Source organism: Salvia splendens, chromosome 4, assembly GCF_004379255.2.
Source record: "Salvia splendens isolate huo1 chromosome 4, SspV2, whole genome shotgun sequence".
Classification (NCBI taxonomy): domain Eukaryota; kingdom Viridiplantae; phylum Streptophyta; class Magnoliopsida; order Lamiales; family Lamiaceae; genus Salvia; species Salvia splendens.
In genome coordinates, this window is record NC_056035.1 from 36213277 (window position 1) to 36233239 (window position 19963).

At 34.6% G+C, this 19963-nt stretch overlaps 2 protein-coding genes across 3 annotated transcripts; both read right to left on the reverse strand.

Moving 5' to 3' along the window:
• Positions 1–4933: 4933 nt before the first annotated feature.
• Positions 4934–12552, reverse strand: LOC121799731. 2 transcript variants are annotated; one of them, XM_042199184.1, is made up of 19 exons: positions 11944–12552; positions 11170–11228; positions 10708–10789; positions 10458–10525; positions 10138–10207; positions 9487–9568; positions 9176–9240; positions 7591–8595; positions 7403–7465; positions 7277–7323; positions 7077–7122; positions 6914–6993; positions 6627–6743; positions 6446–6527; positions 6112–6237; positions 5758–5838; positions 5441–5566; positions 5255–5348; positions 4934–5175 (listed from the first exon to the last, which is right to left on the reverse strand). In XM_042199184.1, the coding sequence occupies exons 1-18, from the start codon at positions 12250–12252 to the stop codon at positions 5277–5279; spliced, it is 2580 nt and encodes an 859-aa protein (XP_042055118.1). In that variant the 5' UTR covers positions 12253–12552; the 3' UTR covers positions 4934–5175; positions 5255–5276. The 2 variants fall into 2 exon arrangements, with proteins under 2 accessions (XP_042055118.1, XP_042055120.1); XM_042199186.1 differs by lacking the exon at positions 11944–12552 and having other exon boundaries at positions 10703–10789; positions 11170–11218.
• Positions 12553–16367: 3815 nt separating this feature from the next.
• LOC121800470 (late embryogenesis abundant protein 1-like) lies at positions 16368–17102 on the reverse strand. The gene is made up of 3 exons (XM_042200042.1): positions 17000–17102; positions 16750–16884; positions 16368–16677 (listed from the first exon to the last, which is right to left on the reverse strand). The coding sequence occupies exons 1-3, from the start codon at positions 17042–17044 to the stop codon at positions 16594–16596; spliced, it is 264 nt and encodes an 87-aa protein (XP_042055976.1). The 5' UTR covers positions 17045–17102; the 3' UTR covers positions 16368–16593.
• Between the last annotated feature and the right edge of the window lie 2861 nt (positions 17103–19963).

Below are 19963 nucleotides of genomic sequence, written 5' to 3' on the forward strand. Positions count from 1 at the left end.
AATAATATTTGAGCCAAATTGAAGGCTCAAGCTCCCAAATACTCCAAGCTCTAACCCTTAATTGATACACAGATTTTATGCAACAAAAAAATCGAACAAATAACAAAAGCGGAAAACGAAATACATACCATTTCTGAAATTTAAAGCAGTCAGACCCCGAAAATTTTCTGTTCAAAATCCCAATGCCGGAAACCCCATCACAAATTTCTTCGAGCAATCCACGGTTATATATATATAATCGCAATGCTCTTTTCTGTGATAATCAACCTGTGATCATAACATATTCCCCATATTATATTGAGCTTTATAGGGCTTTACCAACAAAAGAGGGCGATTTATTTAGGTGTCAATCGAGCTCTTGTTCTCTCAGCGTTACACATATATTTATATATATGTGCCTCTGTGTGTGTGACTACGTATAATGCATTACATGCAGATTGATAGAGAGGAAGAAGAAGGAAACAAAAATCTCAGTAGTTGTGCAACTAATTGTTCCTATGTGATTTCTCCCCTTTTTTTCTTCGTTTCTCTCTCCCCTCTCTCAATCTCTCTCCCCCAATTTCTTTCATTTCTGTTAACGTAACCACAACCAGCTGAATACGTGAAACGGTGACATCGAACTTATTTTGACATGCCAATACTGCCCCTGACTGAATTATGCTTATTATTATTATTATTATTATTATTATTATTATTATTGCAGATTTTAATTTAATAATTCATGGTTTGCAGAAATGCCATAGGCTATATGCATAAGAATTGTTGTGTACAGGGGCGGAAGCAGAAATTTTTGGAGTAAGGGCTCCACTATATATTTCCTTCATGTGCCATCAAGTGTTAAATGTCCTATTTTTGTTTTTTTTGTCCATCAATCAATAAATGTTGTATTTTATTATGAATAAGTAACTTTTTTGAAAAAAAAAACTAACCACATGTTGATAAAATAAGAAAATAAAGTATTATAATTTGAAATAAAATTTATTTCTACTCACATAAACACTAATGACTGCGAGAGTAGTATGCCCACTTTTATGTCAGTCTTACATTTACAACCCAAACAAGTTCCATTTAATAATACTCCAAGTAATAATATTATAATATTATTATTTTATTCTGATTGGCAAGTATCTTCGTCTTCTCTAGACATCAGAAACCAACTATGGTTGTTTTCTCTGCAACTGGAGAAATTTCAACTCGGCCCTTTTTATCCTCCAATTTCTATCCATTTAATCTTCTATAGCACTAACTTGGTAAGGGCTGAACTCAATTTTCTAAAATTTCAAACATTTTGTTTATAGAAAAAAATATTAAAATAGGCATTGGGTAAGGGCTTAAGCCCCACCCTCTCTATGAGTGTGTCCGCCCCTGGTTGTGTATCATAAACTCTTTTAAACATGTAATCAAATTAATAAGGAGTACTACTACTACTACTTCCCCTGTTTCATTATAGTAGAGTCATTTTGGTACGTTACATAATAGTGGAGTTATTTTCATTTTCAGTAAAAGTCAACAATTTTTCTCATTTACTTTTCCCCACTCTTACTTTCTTCTCTCTACTTTTTTTTCTTTCTCATACTTTATTATCTTTTTATTTAATACATTATACACATGGAGTATTTCTTAATCTCCGTGAGGAAAAGAAATGTATTCACTACTATGGAACGGAGAGAGTACTTTTTATTGTAAGTGTCACTGTGTCGTTGATAAACTATTTGTGCGTCACACATATTGTTAGCTAGTTCAAAATTCAAATGAATGTTTAACTTCAAAGAACATTTAAAAAAAATTAACAAATATACAATATACTCCCTCCGTCCCAGTCTAAGTAAGATGTATTCCTTTTTATACGTCCCAACCTAAATGAGACAGTTTTTTTTTTTTGGCAACAATCAACTCACTCCTCTTGTCTCCTACTTTATCCTCTTATCTCTCTTACTTTATTCTCTCTTTCTCTTTCTTACTTTATCCCCTCTCTTATTTTTTTCTCTTTCTCTTTCTTACTTTCATCTCTCTATTACTTTATCATTAATAATTTAATTCACTAAACACCACTACCTAAATTCTTGTGTCAAAATAGAAACGTCTCGCTTAGGCCGGGACGGAGGGAGTAGTAGATGGAAAATGCGACATTTCAGTATAAGTCAATATGAATAATATTACAAATATATAGTTGAATGGATTCAATTGGTGCTGCAAAAATAGTAATGTAATATCATGATACTCGTAAATTGTAGGAGTATAAAAGTTCCATGCGTTTTTCATGAATTCTACGTTACGTTTTCATAATTGTCCATGAGTATTGAGTAGTGTCACGAGTGTGAACTGTGAAGTAGGAGTATGACTTTATTTATTACTACTATTTTGAGAAATTTTACTATACTATGAATTTGGTTTTGATTGTACCTTACATTATTTCATTGGCTGAAAATTTATATTAGGACAAATTATTAATTCTCACTAGGCACGAGAAACCGCAGCCTTAAGCTCATCTTGCTTAACTTATACACTTCAATTGAACCATATCTAGCATTTTTATCCACTTCATGTTTTATCATTTTTTAAGGTACCTTTGTATTTTATGATAAAAACTTCTACTTAAGAAATAGGAGTAATTAATATATTAGTATTGTGAAAATACCGCATACATAAAGATAAACAATACTCTCCCCATTACATCATCATAGTAGAGTTATTTTGTCATTTTAATATGTTTCATAGTAATGAAGTCATTTACCTTTTTAATAAAAATCATTCTCACTTACTTTACTCTCTCTTATTTTATTCTCCCTTCATCTCTCTACCTTTTTCCTTTCCTACTTTATTATTCTTTTACTTTACTCACTTAACACAATTTTTCTTAAATTGCATACCGAAAAAAAACGCCTCCACTGTTATGAAACGGATAGAGTATAAGTTATATGGGGCAAATGTTACTTATACATATCATAAGAATTTAATACAATTGTTGTTTAAATATTTAAGAACAAAATGCAATTAATAGTCTGAAAGGAAATTAAACATCTTCCGAAAATCATTTCAACTCCGGCCCAGCCCAGTCCAGCCCAAACCTACCACAGCCCACTTTGCAAATGAAGTTGGGACAATGTAGGCGTAATTAGTCGGGTGTAATTGAAAACAATGTAGTTTTAGACGTAAGTTGCCTTTGATACCAAAAGCCCATTCCCATATCCCCCAACTATAAAAAAAGTTTAGTAATCTATACACGTGCTTATCTATACATATATAAAAGGCGAGTTTTGGCCTTAGTTTAGAATATTTATGAATTTTTAGGTGTGAATTTGAATATTGATAAGTTTTGGACTAATTTGCGTATTTTCTAGATATAGCAGTTACCTAATGAATTAAGCAATAAGATTAATATGGCAATTACCTAATGAAAGCACTACACCATTTAGGCTACTTTGATGTATATAACCGATAATGATGCAAACTTAGAAGTGATTATTTTTTGGTCATTGATGAGAAAATAATGCAAAATTAAAGTACTTTAATGTTGTCACCATAACACAATCGGTTACATAATTTATTGGTGCATTTGATTTGAAATTTTAATAGAGAAAATGAAATAAATCTTAATTGGCCTCAATTAATTGATATTATTGTGGCATGAAATAAAACATAAAACAAGACTCTATAAATATCCATTCACAAAACAACTTCTTTCACCGAAATTCCAACAATCAAAAATAAGAAGAAAGGAAGGTTGGCAAGTGATCCAAACTAACAAGGAATGGGAATGCAAATTGTCGAATTTAATTTTGAAATTGGTGAGTATTTTGTGAAATTTTATAGTCATGAACTTTTGTTACTATTGTGATTTTCAATAGTGGACTTCTTGCATTATTTTTTTATCATGTACTATTGTGGTCAAACACAAAGTTACAATATAAGATCCGTGATTGGTTTTTGTTTGAAGTTCTTACCTACGAATGGAAGCAAACTGACTGGAAGAAAAAAATGACGCTGACGTACGACAATGGAAGTGCTAGAAAAGATTACCATAGAAGATGAAGGTTACTCATATAATGGAGGCGGAAAGAAAAAGTTGAGGGAGAAGATAATTGAAAACGTATTAGAGCATATATAAGAGAAGGTGGAGGGGAATTCTTTAACCTAATTAAATTTATTTTTTTCATTGATTAATGGTCTATTGTTGATTGATTCTTAAGTGATGGAATCATGGAACGCTAATTGAGATTAGCACGGAAAGTCTACAATAATTTATATTTTAATTTTCACTTTCAATAATATTAATATCATTTGGATAATTATACAGTACCAATCGGAAGATTTAGATTATTCCACTATCAAGATTAATCAAATATTGGATGTATATTAAAATATTTTTATATTATATGAAATTGGTATTTTTTTTTCAATCAGCTTACTATAATGGGGAATGCCTTTTTGGGAAATTAAGAGGAATTGATGAGATGTGTAATCAATCTAAACACAAATAGAGAGTATAATTTTTTACATTACTAAAATAATCAACAACAAAATTCACTTATGGAAAACTATTTTAAATTTTCGAAATTACCAAAATAATGATCATAATCATTTCTAGGATTGTTTCCTAATTAATGGAATTGATTGGTAATTAACGAGATTATTGATATGAATTGATAAGTGAGATTAATGTGGTAATTTTGTTAAAATGCTTTTTTTAAAATTTTATGAACAGTGGATTTAAGGCTTAACTTAAATAAATTGCATAATACATATAAGTATGTTTAATGTATTTTAATTTGCAAACTTTGTAATTTATTGAATAATAAATTATATATTTAATATATAAATTAATGATAAAATGTCAGTTAATGCAATTGGAAAAATATATTCCAAAGTAAATGGATGTAGAATATTGTTTGTTTATAATTTTATAAAATTATTTCACAAAATCAAATAAGTATGGAAAAAATAAAATGAGTAGTGCATCGCCGCACGGGTGTGATACTAGTTATTAGAAAAAAGAGAGTTCAAAAAGGATATACTCATACCCAAATGTTGCCTATAACATACTACTACAATAAATCTATATACATAAACTGCTAAACATACTTGTGAAACATATTCTTTTTTTTCTGGTAACAAAACAACAAATGCTTCATTTTAAGTTTTTGTGCATAGCAATATGTCTGAGCAGAAAATCACCTGAAAATTTCCCATAGTAAGCAATAACAGTGGCATCATATCATTCAAGAATTTCCAAATGCAGATTTTCACTTGTTACCAGTAATGGCGAAATGCGGTTTTCAAGCAGACAACTTCTTGCCTGCTGCTGCTGGTTGAAATCCTCCAACACCCTTATAGTTAGATCTCACTTTCTGAGATTCATGAAACAATAAAGGGGATCAGACGACATCAACACCAAGAACACGACGTTGAACTGCAGACACGGTGATTAAAAAGTCATTACCTCTAGCAAAGAGATGTAATAGAAATCCTCCATATGCTGCATCACAGCACTCCCATCTCTAATTCCACGGAAAATATTTATTTCTGTGTTTAGAATGTTCTCGATGAGCTCTTTCTCCCCTTTCATCTAGCAATAAGATCAAAATGGATGCAATAAATCGATCAAACTATTTCTCAGATATACGTGTATCAGTACTCTTTCCCAAGGTGGAAATGCTTTTTTCTAGATTATTCAAATTATTCTAAATATGTATTCGTTCAAATCTGAAAACTGAGAAAATGACTTTATGGGATGTATAAGTGGAAATATGAACATACGAATTCGCTGACAAGAACATCAGGCGTCGCTTCACCAATAATGTCAGCTTCATATCCAACCTCCAGAGCATCTAGATTCTCCTGCAACAAGAAATTACATGCAATTTTTGCAAAGAAAACATGAGAAATGGATTGAGTATATATGCCATAGTTGAAAGGATTACACGACCATCTACTTCAAGTAAAAGTAAAAGTAAAAGCGTAGTTCAGTTTTCTATTCCCATCAGATTGCTAAATCATAGTTGAAATTCAGGAGAAAATTGAGTGTGATAAAACAACTTTGAGGTTGAGGTTTCAAGGAAATTATAGAAAATTGTAAACATATAAGAATTTCTAAACGAATGAGCCACTCACCATGTCATCCTTCTGATTGCCGGCAGCCAGATAAACTGGGTGAGCTACATGGCAATATCCCATCAAACGAGGCACTGTCGGTATTATGTCCCTATGATTGACGACTCTCCAACTGTCCTTCACTTTCTGCAACAACCAAAATAAATTGGAGTTGAAATCTTAAACTTAAATCTATCTATATTTGATGGCAGCATGCCTGGTAACTGTTATCACTTTCAACTTCAATAGCTACATGTAGAATTTCCCCACTTCCCTTCATTTTTCTGATATTGATTGAATAAATATAAGCATCATATATGTTTTTTGTTCTTCGACATCATACTTGAACACATACCTGATTATATATTTCAGCAAATCTTCTGTTTCCAACTCGAGGAGATCCAAAGTTGTACATAGTCACAGCAATAGCTCCACACCTAGTGCCAGAGTAATTCACATGGGAAATTTAATTATATTTAAGTGCTAAATATAGATTCATAGGAAGCAAAGTGATAATTAGTTGAATAACAACTGACTGTGCTAATTGACTTGATGCCAATTCAAGGGCTAGAAGGGTAGCTAAAGCGCCCCCCAAGCTATGTCCTGTCACATATATATGCCATGCGGGAAGTAACTCAACAGAATCATCATCCCTGCAATAGAACAAATTTAATTTAGCATATTTAGATAAGAAACAAGCAAATATCCATTTAAATGACTTCTTCAATTGCAAACTCAATAGGGGAATCCTCCTTAATTATGTAAAATCCTCCAACCGGAAAAAATATAAACAAAAGTGAAGTCTAGCAAAGCGATTCATTACCTGTGACCTGTAGCTTGTTTAATGAGTGTGACAAGCCTAGTTCTAACAGAATCATATGCGCTGAGAAAACCACTATGCACCTGAAGTGAATTTAACAACACAAGTCAATATTCACGATCTGGATAAGCAGTTACAAAATCTGAATTAGAAACATAAAGTGTACCTGAACCTCGTTCGTGGAACCACCACCTATCCTTTCAGGATTTAGTCTGTACGAGAACAATACAATGCAACATTTAACAGGTTAAGTCAGAAAACATATGATATGAACTTCCCCAAATATTAGCATGATAATACAGGGGAAAATAGAATCGGTGGAACAAAAGCGAAGCAGATGAATATTATGTAACATAGTTGTGTTACCCTGTAGGTACGAGCATCAAATCTGTCACTACATCCTTCCACCTGGTCTGAAAAGATCGAGTGTTAGCATGCTAGCCATGAAAGTTCAAATAAGTTGTCCGTAATCACAGAAATCCTAGAACCTACTTGTTCTGTTCCCCTGAAAGCTACGACGAGTCTTCTCCTTTCGAGATCACGCCAAATAGCCACCTGCATCCTAAGAGGGAGCAAAATAACTAAAAGAACTATTTTCTATCATTAAACAGTGCAATCAAATGGAATCTTAACCATCTAGATCATGGAATCTCTATCCAAAATATGGTTCTGGGACTCGCCTGAGTGTCTGATTCTGCATTATCCAAGAAGCAAATCTTTTCAAACTCGGATTTTATAAATGTTGGATGGCCCAATGCATTTGCAAGCAGAGCCCAGGCCTCCATGGCACTCTCAGCTGTTGAGAAAAGTTTCCTCATCTCCTCAGCTTCTTCCTCAGTCATTGTTAATCCATCTTGATTACTTATTAATCTTTTGCTTTCTTCGTCTCCAGGCACTTCTTCCACTTCGACTGGAGTATCCTCTTTCTTTCCAATTAGGCCTGATTCATTGCTTAATTTAGAAACTGCTGCATTTACAACCATCAAAGCACCCAATATGGAGTCGGTTTGTCGCAATATATCCTGTGTAATTTTCTTAATGTCGGCTAGTGATGATGTCTGCTGAGTGCCACTGGAATCTGACCCATCCTTTGCATCAGCGTCAACTACCTCCTGACTATTCGGAGTGGCAAGCCCCGACTCAACATAACTTGCCTCTGCTTTTTCACGTAATAACAAACCAAAATTCTTTAATAAGTCAATTTCGTCCCACTTCATTTTCTCTGGGGCAGGAAGACCGAGTTTTTGAACAACATTATGATTCACAGTATCAGCTAACGTTTTCCAAAACTGTTTGTCAGTCCATGAATCCTCCACAGTTTGGCTTTCTTCTGTAGAGTTCTTCACATTGTTCACTGCATCATCATCTGATAGGATCCCATCATTGCTGTCCTTGTTTGTAGAGCCCTCATTATTCTCTAGCTCCGACTGCTTTTCCTTGACATCAGGGTCGGGGTCACTAGTAACTTGGGTCTCGGAAAGCCGGTCCTTTTGAAGGTACGAATCGTTAAGAGACTTTAACTGCCCGAAAGCAAACTGTACAAAGTCACGTGCTTGAACTGTTTCTGACCCAACAAACATCTTGAGTGCAGGATCCAAACCGTGCTTCTCTAGAAATTCAGTGACAAGAGGAATCTTCCACCATTTCTTTTCATCATCTATTTTTCCAAAACTCTTGTACTTTACCTGAAACAAATAAGCAGGAAAGTTAAATGTAAATGCATTAAAAACACAACAAGGAGATTTCAGCCATCGATTTAAAGCGTTTCAGCTACAGCATTTATTCATGAAGCCCAAAGCAACACCATTTTGTACCAGATGCTGAAAATTTCACATTTCAGTAACACTACAAATCGAAAATTACCTTTACTTTCCTTGACCACTCAAATTAGATTATCCTATATTAATAATAATATAAACACTGTTATTCACAGTTAAATTCTTTTCTCATTTGAAAACCCTAAAAGTGTTATTTTGCAAACCCCACCCATAACAAAAGTTCCACTTCAAATTGTGGAAGCTTAAAGGGTTCAGTCTTGTACTTTTATACTACATAAAGGAGAAGTCAAAGACGAATCAGTTTAACTTATTAAAGAGCTTCTTCCCTAGCTCAGTACAAGAATATTTATGAACTCTGATGTCTAATTTTCTAAATAACAGAAACAGTTAAAAAGCTTGTTCAGAAGCCACACTACTACATTTGCAACAGAAGTACCAATCCAATCAGATAAAGTCCTGATATCTAATGTTTAATCAGTCAACTTACCTCCAGTTCTATCTTCCCACCACCTCCCATCCCTTCCAAGTCAAGAAGCACTTCATGTGAATTTCCTAACAAAAGAGGAGTTTCTTATAAGATACTCAGCTCCTAATATTACAGATTTATTTGTTGCAAATACTACAAAATGAGCATAGTTTGCAAAATGAGTGTTATAACTCGTATTATGTTCTCTTTCCGCTGATCAGTAGTTTTTTTATCCTAATAAAAATTGCAGTTATTATGCCAAAGCAGAGTTTAGGCTTGACGAAAATTATCATACTAGATATTGTTGTTGTTATGTAGTGATGAGATTGTACCATCACAAAGGATTTCCAAATTGATACAGGAATTCCCCATGCGTTTGTGTGGAGTCACAAGGTTTGCGTCCCAAGCCGCAACCTGGATATGAAGATGAAGGAAAATAAGGAACAGAGTTTACCAAATAAATTCACAAGAAGAAATCAAGTGAATGCTTTAATTCTGACTGCGAAATCTGGAATAGACTTAATAGCTTGAGAACTTGAACAGAAATTAAAGATGCTTGATGATACATAAAATAAAAGTTCTACTTACTACTGAATGAAACATTTTTCCACCAGCCCCATGACCAAAACATTTTCAGGAAATTATCCATAATTTTATTACTAATAGTTCCACCTGAAGTAAAAATTCAATTTTTTTGCATTTATAAAAATTCAGTTTTTTTGCATTTATACCCGATTCTCTTCTGAGTGAAGGACTCGAGAAGCTAATGCATACAACATCAGTGCATAAATTCAAGAAACAGATTTGATTATGATCTGGAGACATTTTGGGTTGTCAAATAACGCATAATATTCCTGCATAGTACTTAGTCATATTTGAAGTGTTCGTGCGTGTGCTAACATTCTCATAGATTTGCCGAATATTTTAATAAAGAGTAGGAAGAAAAAACTACGATGAGCTTGGAGTACAGAGTCAATAGCAACCTGAAGATCATGCATGGGCGGTTGCTTGATATTCAAAGCAAATTCCTCATTCCATTTGGGTTCTTTCGTCCTGATAAATTTATCAGTTGAGAGATGTCCAGAGTGGACTAAGTTAATTATTAAACAAAATAAAAAATTATTCCACACAATCACTGTAGCAAGTTTCCCAGAAAATATATTGCACTGTTATAAAATATATTGGGCTCGCCATAGCAGAAGTTGAAAATAATTTCTTTCTTATATCACTGTTTTTGAAATGTGCATGCTCAAGAATTTCAGCTTTTTGAATCCATAGATAGACGAACATATGAGTAACTTACCCCCATTTGACATTGCTTTTGACTATCTGACAGTCCAATTGCATGATTACATATGGATCACTAGTTCCCTGAGCATACAAAAACAACAAACGTGAGCTAAAATCAAGTAAAAGATTCATGATTAGATTTGTAATATGACGAGTCACGTTACAGCGTAAAGAATGATCACTTAAGGTCAGGGGAGATGGAAATATAAGTAATTGGATTGGTCCACTTTCTGACATAAAAAGAATTGTAGACATTACCCTACCCAAGGGTCCATGGCAGGGAAGTTGAAACCTTTCTTTAGCTTTACAAATAACTGGCCATCATAAATTTCACGTACAAATGACCTGAAAGTGTCAGTTGAATCTTAGATTTTGATAGAAAGTTTTGAAGCATATGAAGGAAAGAGAAAAGGCTACGAATGCTGGAATAGATATGATTTTAGAAAAACATGGATGCATCTAACCACATAATTTTAGCAAGTATTCTGGCAAAAGTGACTGGACAATGAGCATTAATCTTCTCATTCATCTCCTATTGGACAAAATTTATAACTATGAGTTTATATGTTTGTCACCATACCAATCCATAAGTTTATAGGATGAGGAAATAACAAGAAATACGAAGGGAGAAATCACGTTTTTCCAAGTAAATTTCCTCATAAAAATCCAACCATAGGTAGGTCGGTAAGGTTTTAGCTGCATTTGTATAAGCAGAAAGTACATACTCAGATAGGAACACTGTCTGGCACTTGGCAGCATCCATCTCACGCCGGCCGGTTTTGTCCTGATGAAAAATGCGCAAGATAAAGAGCATATTTCAGACTAGTCGCTGGACAAGGATTTCATCATAGCATCTCAGGAGATTTAGATAGACAAAATTCCCATATCAAAAGCTCCAGAACAGTCTTGACTGGCTAAAAGCAATTGCATCATAAAATTTTTGAAAGTGATAAGTTTTTACAAGTGTATCTGCTCTTAAAAACACCATACATTACCATTTCCTAGTTAGAAATTCTGCCTCGAAATATTTGTAGATTGGACAAGGATACGTAGGGAGCATTTGCTATTGAGGATTCGTCTAGATAGATAAAAACAGTTTAGGAAAATCTATTGTTTACTAAGATGAAATAGAAATTTTGGATATCTAAGGCCATTGATAATTTCTATAGTTTGAGCCAATCATGGAGTACTTCTCTGGAAAAATCTTAGTGAAGGGTAAAAAAAAATACTCAAATTGAGTGTGTAATGACCAATCCTAATTTTAGTAAACTATTTCAATCAGATAATATGAACAGCAAACTACCATAATCAAATCAGAAGAGTATCTATGGAAATTCACACTTAATTTTCTTGAAGAATAGTACTTAAAAATATATTTTAACATCAAATTTCAGCTTAATCAACAACCCGCATCCCAAGAAAAAACGTTCTCTAAAAATTCCCGTTTCCCCGTTATAAAAAAACAAAATTGATGAAATAAAAGAAGAAAATGGATTTACAGGAGGTGTGATGTAAGCTTCAAACGCGAAACCAGCAAGAATGACAGCCAGATTGATGTCATATGGAGGCCTCTCATTCTCATTCTCAATCTCAATCTCAGCACTACTGCTGCTGCTGTTGCTGGTAGAACTTGCTAGAGAGGAAGTGATGATTCTTGAGCTAAAAGCCCCATCAAACCTCTTGGGTAAAAAGAGTTTCTTGGGCAAAAAAATCTTCTTGGAAAAGGAAAAGGAGTGGCGGTTCTTCAAGAGTATGAGCTTTGGGGAGTTGGAGAGCGACAAGTGGAAGTGCGATTGCAATGTAGCCATGGGTGGAAGATGAGAAAAATGTTGAAATTAAAAAAAAGATGTATTTATTCAGGTAGTGGTGAATTTGAAAAGTGGCGTGTGAGCACCTGATAAACGGTTGCATGAGAGACTTCCAGAAGGTGGGGGACGCCATCCCCTACCGCGCTAACCGATTCAGATTCTACTTCGTTTTGTAATAAAGAAAAGGAAAAAGAAAAAAAAGAGGACCACGCAAAAAAGAAAGAAGAAAAGCATACTAGTAAACCCCCACTACAAGTCTTGCAAAGAGGACGAGCAAAACATGAGGATCCAATAGCTGAAAGTAAAAGACAATAATGAAAAGAATACATTTAAATAGAACATGTCAAAGAAAAACACACATGATCCTTTCAAGATAAAAGGAGAAACGATAAGAATTTTTATTGTCCAATTCCTTACTTCACGTAGCTTTTTGAGAACTTCTCCATGTGAAAAAGGATATTCATGACACCAACCTCGTGCCTATGCCCCAAAATGCCAAAAGAGTTATTGTTTCTCGAAACCACAATTTGATTTCAATCATTGAAAAATTACCATATTTCGATTATTTCAAATTGACCACATGGTGATATTGATATAGAACATTGGCATAACTTCATATCAAACCTTTTGAATGGGATCCCACTACACGAGAGGAAACTTGCATTTGCTTGGTTTTGGGAGCAATAATAACACACATCCCACTGGGAGCAACAATAGCAACTTAAGTTGGTGGAGAACTTACTCTCGAAAAAGAGATAATCAAGGGTCTCACTTTCATTCTTGCAAAATGCGCATCTATCATCGTCAATCCCTCGAGCTCCAGACTTGAAATGCCCTTTCTTGGTATTGATTATTGGATGAAACAATAACCAAACAAATACTCATTCCGTTCCATTATAAGAGTCATGTTTTGTTATTTAGGTATGTCCCACAATAAGAGTCTTATTTCTCTTTTATCATAAACGGTATATAGACCCTACATTCCACCAACTTATTTCACTCACATTTTATTATAAAACTTATAAGTGAAACCTATATTCCATTAACTTATTCAACTCACTTTTCTTTACATTTCTTAAAACTCGTGCAATAACTCACTTATAACTTATAAAACTTATAAGTGAGACCCTTATGGACATGATAATTTAGTTCTATAATCTTGTGAATGCATCCATGAATGCTCAAGCATATAGTGTCATTTTGCGGAGGAATCAACCGGGCATCGGCATCGAGTGATGTTAATCGATGATTCATATTTGCAACATTCTTAACATGTGATGAATCACTCAATAATTCCATTGACGCGTTGTACCTCATGGAATTACCCAAATCAACCTTAGCTTGAAGAACCTTGATTGGAAAAGCATTTAGTTGCATCGAGCACTCAAACTGCCCTTGAACTTGTTCCTCCTCGCGCTTGTGATCCTGACTGGGTTTCGTCTCTTCTCAGCCTTTTCAACTCCACAAAAACCAGCAGAAGAATCAAGAATCTTCTCGGTGGAATAATCAAATACATCCTCAATGGAGCCATCCTCCTCGTCTATCACCTCAATCGGAGGTAATTCTTCTGTCCGAACCTCTTCCATGATCGGCATCTCTACGTCACTGGAAACAGAGATAGGTTCAGCGAAAATCTGAAATTGGGCATGCTGCGGCGGACGCGGCAAATGTTGGATTTCAGTAAACCCATTGGCAGGGGTTGAGATCGGGATAACAGCAGTGGGCAGCGGCGTGGCTGTCTGTGGACACCCGCAGGACGGTGAATGTTGCGGGGGTGTTGGCGGCCAGCCGGTTGAGGGCGGTGTTGGACTCAGCTGCGTGTGGGGATCGGTGTAATACTGCGGCTGACTATAGGGATCAGTGTCGGACAGCGGCAGACTATATGGATCGGTGTAGGTAAAGGGCGGCTGCAGGGCAGCAGCTGTAACCGGCCAGTAGGATGGCTGTTCGTGGTATGCGTGCTGCTGTCCGTCAATCTCATCCATACGCGACTCCAATCTCGCCATACCTGCCATCATATGTTCGAACATGACTTTAATTGGGTCCAGGGGCGACGACAGCACCGGGTCTGTTACCGCCGGTAGGGAACACATGGGTTCCGTACGACCTCCGAACGACTGACAATCCTGCTCTTGTGAAGCTAACTGCTGCGGTTGTGGGTTGTGTTGCCAATCCGGCGGATCGGGTGGTTGCTGCCAGGGTTGGGTGTTCGGGCGTGGGGGCTGGCTGTGCAGCGTCGGTTCCTCCCACAAGGGCACACCGAATTGGTACGTCTACTGCCATGGCTGGACGGCGCTGTGGAAGTTGTGTGGCTGCGCTAGCCAGTAGGGAAACTCCGCATCGGGCGGTGGTTGTATACAATGGTGGGCGGCGTAGTTGTAGGACATGACGACAGGAACTGGGGGGTGAGATCACAATGAAAGCACCAATTGTTAAGGGTGCACTCCCTTAACAAGATTTCGGCGACGACAAGAGGTCGACGGCGGAGGGATAAAAGTGGACGTCTCGGGCTTTCCCCGGGATCAGCTCCGAACTAGGGTTGCGAAACAATTAAAGAAGACGAAAAAGATAGGAAAAATATGTTATTTCATTGATTGAATAAAAAGAGAACAAAGGGTCCTATTTATAATACTAATTCTCTAATACCCTAACTTAGTGATCAAGAAAATAATCATAAGCATATATGGAAAGATATGAAAAATAATTGATAGACAAATTAATAGAGATATGGAGATATCTCGTATCAAGTAGTTGTGCCCATGGCAGGGCGATGTTTCTCCATGCCAATTGTCCGTCCTTTTTAGCAATGTCCTTCGTCTTTACTTGTTGATTGACCTATAAAACAAATTTATAAACCAGAAAAAAGGCGAGGTATCATAAGCTCAAACTGTCACATTGCTCGTGTTTTCTTTCAAGTTGCATCGATTTCTTTTAGAAACCAGAAAAAAGGTCTCCTACTAAAGCCTCTTCTCATACAAAGAGATTTCTTTTCCAATGCATATTTCATATCCACTCTCCTTCAACCCATTCTTCCTTGTTCGCGATAACCTCTTCTTTAAAAATATCACATACTCATGGACATTGATATAATATTATTGGAATGACTTTTGCACTTTTTTTAAGTATTACTTTTTAGCCAAAATACCCACAAACTATAAGAGTTATGTGTTTACATGAGAAAGAGAACAGTCATTTGGGCTGCACTTTCATTCATTTTTTTTATTCCCTAATAAAAAGTCGACAAAGTATGTAGCCAACAATTGTTTGTCACAGTACATACTTCAAGGGAAATGAATAAATAAAGTGATGGGCTTTTCTCTCATAAAAAAATATTTAAATAATCATTATAGTCTAAATGATATTTTGATTAAAAAAATACAGAAGTGCTTTCAACAATATTATATTAACATCTGGGATGTAGAATGATATTTTTAAAGAAAAATAACTACAAATAATATTAATGCAATGTCCTGAAACTAAAAATACAATTCTATTCTCTCTAATTTTATCCCAGAGTAAAAAACCATGAAAAATTAAAGTTAGAAAATAAACACCTATTTTCTATGTCCTAAATATTGCTTTACATGCTTCAATAAGGATGATGCTCCCTTAAATGATTTGATAAAAGCAATCATATAAATAGTTTGGATTTATTCGCTAATTTTTTAAAAACATTTTTGTTAGGTCTCATTAGTTTTTCAAATTAAATAAAACTTTAACATAGAAGTTCTTTTTTTACAATAAAAAAATTATAGATAATTTTTAATTGCTATGTGATGATATATATTCTGACCCACATTTCTTGTTCCAAATTCCAACCACACTTTGGAAATTTGGGATATTCTAAGGACCTTTATGGTTTTTTCATAGTACTATTATTTTAAAACTGAGCCAATTTTATAATTTAACTCAATAATGTCACAAACATGATTGTTGAATATCTATAGAATTGTATTCTTACAAACATATTTTAAACATTATAAGGCAATTAATTTCAGACTACTCGCAACGGTAATGGTTTAATTATTCATACAAAAATATCATTGTATAATTCATATTCGCAACGTAATTAATAGAAAGAAAGAAAGAAAATCTTAAACTTCAAAGACAAAATATTAAAATCAAAATAACAATTTTATTAATACCCAACCGTAGGAGGAATGGGTTCAAAACCTTATATACAAATACTTAACATCTCGGGAATTTACGATCTTCATGAACAAATTCCCAAGGCAAACCTAAACCAAAATAAATATTCACTAAAAAAAATATTACTACTACATTGTTTATTCTTGAAAATCTAGAAATTATTAGGCCTTATTCACTTCACTTCACTTCACTTCACTTCTTCTGCTCTCCCATGCCAAGGGTGTTCTTAACACCATCAATTGCTCCCTGAGCAATGTTGGCTGCAGACTCAGCAGTCTGCAAATATAATTAAAATAAATAAATAAATTTACAAAGAAAATGAAATGTCAAATGAGAAATTAATATAACCTGCTGAAGAAATGTAGCATTTTCCTCTTTGCTTTGTTGGGCCTGGCCTTGGGAGTGTCCAAGGGCATCGTGGGCCTTATCGTGGGCCCTGCTCGCTGTATCCTTGGCCGACTCCACAAAGTTCTCAGTTGCAGCCTGCCCCAACACAATTAAATTATTTATAAATTTATAACTACAATAAAATCGAATACTTTAAATATGATCATTTATAGAAAAAACGTGACGAATATTTATGATGTTAAATAAATACCTGAGCTTGGGCATGGTTCTGTCCGGCGTTGAATTGGCTCGACATGTTGAAAGAATTGGGGAGAATTAACTTTGTAGTGGAAGATTGTTAGAGGGAATGCTACTTTGAATTTGATGATTAATAATGTTGAGATTAATGGGCATTTATAGTGGTGCATTATGCTAATTGAAGTAGGAAAATTAGTGGTGTATATGTATTTTAATAATTGTTGGTGAAGAGTGAATTGATGTTCTAGACTTGTGCTTTGCCACTTCTTTTATTTACTATTTTACTTTCACTCACAACGCATCGATCTATATATTCTACACATGTGCTTAGCCACTTCTTTTATTTAATGTTTTCCTAATAATTACACGTATGTAGTTGCAATGTTTTTGGTTGCATAAACATGGAATACTAGTACTAAAACTACTGGAGTACATTTTTTATTTATTTTGATTAACTAGGAGCATTAAAAGTTCTCATACAAATCTATCATACGACAAAATTAATTAAGTAGGATCGTCGTAAATTTGATGTGCAGTTTAAACTTAAAGAATTTGCAGAAGTGAACCTTTTGAAGTCATATGAATTCAAAATTGTGTTGTTTAGAAGTTGATTTTTTAAACAATTGGAAATCTGAGCTTTATATGTATTTTTAAAGTATTTTTGGCATGTTTCTACTTTCTACATCAAATCGTTATAATCCTATTTAGGTACAAAGATATTTTCTTTACTTCTAATTTGGTATTTATTTATCGAAATGAAGGCATATAAAATTGAAAAAGAGGGCCATTTTATTTTAAGTTTATTTTTTTTCAATATTATAAATGAGGATAGAGGAGACTAGGTTGTTGTTAAATATGGTCTACGAGAATAACTAAATTATTTTTTACTTAATTTAATTCCTTAAAAATTACTACTTCAATAACTTTCTTAACACTTGAAAATCAAATATAGTCCATTGTTTATCAGGAGAGTAATATTATTGTGGAATATGATTACTGAGAATTTGATTCGTGATAAATTACTTATTTTATAAGTATTACTACTATTAAAATAATGTCAAGAAAAAACTCTTATGCTCATGAATTTATATTGGTTTTTTAAAATTCAGTTAAATAATAAGACCTGCTACAAAAAATATAATCCTTAATTTTTAAAAATGATAGTAAGATTTACTAGTTATTAATTGATGACATAATAATAATAGTACTAAATTATGATTCATAATTTAAAAATTACATTACTAAAATTAAGTTAATGCGTTATTAATTGATGACATAATAATAGTATTATTATAGTTTATATATATATATATATATATATATATATATATATATATATATATATATATATATATATATATATATATATATATAACTTTTTTTAAGGGGTGCGTTAAAACGCTAAATTTTCTTAAATTGCTAACTTGCTAACTCATCAATGTAGTGTATTAAAAATGTCAACACGAGCACATTAAAATGTCAACACATATTTGTGTTGACATTTTAATAAACTGTGTTGACATTTAAATATCAATGTCAACATAATGTATTAAAATATCAACTTAAGTTTATGTTAACATTTCAATATCATCGTGTTGACATTTTTAATACATTGCATTGATGAGTTAGCAACTTAAGAAAAGTTAGCAACGGATCACACCTCCTTTTTTTAATTGTATTAGAATCAAACTACATATATAAATAAAAACGAATAACACTAAACATGCGTCAAACGAGAGTGATGCTCACATAATGTATGTAGCATATCATTTCTCGTACTATGATGGGATACGAACTAAACAACTAAACAATAATTGCGAGCCCAATAGCAGTGACGGCCCATCAGCCCAAAACCCAAGAAAGAGTATCAGTTCGGCACAACCAAAGAGTTCGGTCACAGCCTATAGCTCGGTAAAAGCCGACCAATCGAGCTCAACTCTCAGATCGGCAAAAGCTGATCGGCAAAGTCAGTTCGGCACAACCAAAGAGTTCGGTCACAGCCTATAGCTCGGTAAAAGCCGACCAATCGAGCTCAACTCTCAGATCGGCAAAAGCTGATCGGCAAAGTTCAGCAGTTCGGTCTCAGTATTCGACCGAACAAGGAGATAGTGGACCCATGCAGGATCTCCACGACCTCCATTACACCCACGATCTATTTAGTGGTATTAAGCAGTTATCAACCCCCCTACCAGGGCTGCAAACCACGATCTTAGTTCGAATGTATAAATAGAACTTAGATCAGATAGACCAAGGTTAAGCTCTCTAGATCCTGAATCTCATATAGCAAATCAGTATTGTAATCTGTAAGTGTAATAATGGAGTGCTCATTTCAGTTGGAAGAAGAAGAGAAGAAGAAGGAAGCTCGGCTTTGAGCTCGGCTTTGAGTTCGGCTTTGAGCCGAGAAGACAGTTGGTCTTGAGCCGAGAAGCAAAGGAGTTCGGTTTGTGTACCGAGAAAGGAGTTCGGTTTGTGAACCGAGAAGGGAGCTCGGTTGTGAGCCGAAGAGAGTGCTCGGTTGTGAGCCGAAAAGAAAGTTCGGTCTTGAGTCAAGAATAGAGTTCGTCTTGAGCCGAGAAAGAAGAAGCAACAGTTCGGTCTTGAACCGAGAAGGAAGTTCGGCCTAGAGAAACTAGCCGTTGGAGCAGCAGTTAGTTAGCCGAGATGTAGCAGTTATTCTTCTTGCTTTCTTGATTCTTCTTGTAGTTAGTTAGTAGCAGTTGCTACTTGATTGTAGAGCTTTAAATAGCTCAAAACCATGTACGTAGTGAGTAGTGAAAATCAATAAAGAGTTTTCAAGTTTTCTCTCCAAGATTACCATCTTCGATACTCTAAGTGTGAGTGTGTGTTCTTCTGCATTGTGAGTTATCATACAACTGTTAGTGTGTGTGTGATTCACCTGAGTGTGTGAAAGTCTTGTGCGTATTGAATCCCAACAAGTGGCGCCGTCTGTGGGAAGAGGATATTGAAGCTGATTTGC

What these genes read in the sequence shown, in the direction of transcription:
- LOC121800470 (XM_042200042.1), bottom strand. Translation starts at nt 17,044, where the DNA reads ATGTCGAGCCAATTCAACGCCGGACAGAACCATGCCCAAGCTCAG. An exon ending in AGAACCATGCCCAAGCTCAG is followed by an intron (nt 16,885 to 16,999) that starts GTATTTATTTAA and finishes GTGTTGGGGCAG; the next exon opens with GCTGCAACTGAGAACTTTGT. An exon ending in ATGCTACATTTCTTCAGCAG is followed by an intron (nt 16,678 to 16,749) that starts GTTATATTAATT and finishes TTATATTTGCAG; the next exon opens with ACTGCTGAGTCTGCAGCCAA.
- LOC121799731 (XM_042199184.1), bottom strand. Translation starts at nt 12,252, where the DNA reads ATGGCTACATTGCAATCGCACTTCCACTTGTCGCTCTCCAACTCCCCA. An exon ending in AAGCTTACATCACACCTCCT is followed by an intron (nt 11,229 to 11,943) that starts GTAAATCCATTT and finishes ATTTTTCATCAG; the next exon opens with GACAAAACCGGCCGGCGTGA. An exon ending in TTTGGAAATCCTTTGTGATG is followed by an intron (nt 9,241 to 9,486) that starts GTACAATCTCAT and finishes CTCTTTTGTTAG; the next exon opens with GAAATTCACATGAAGTGCTT.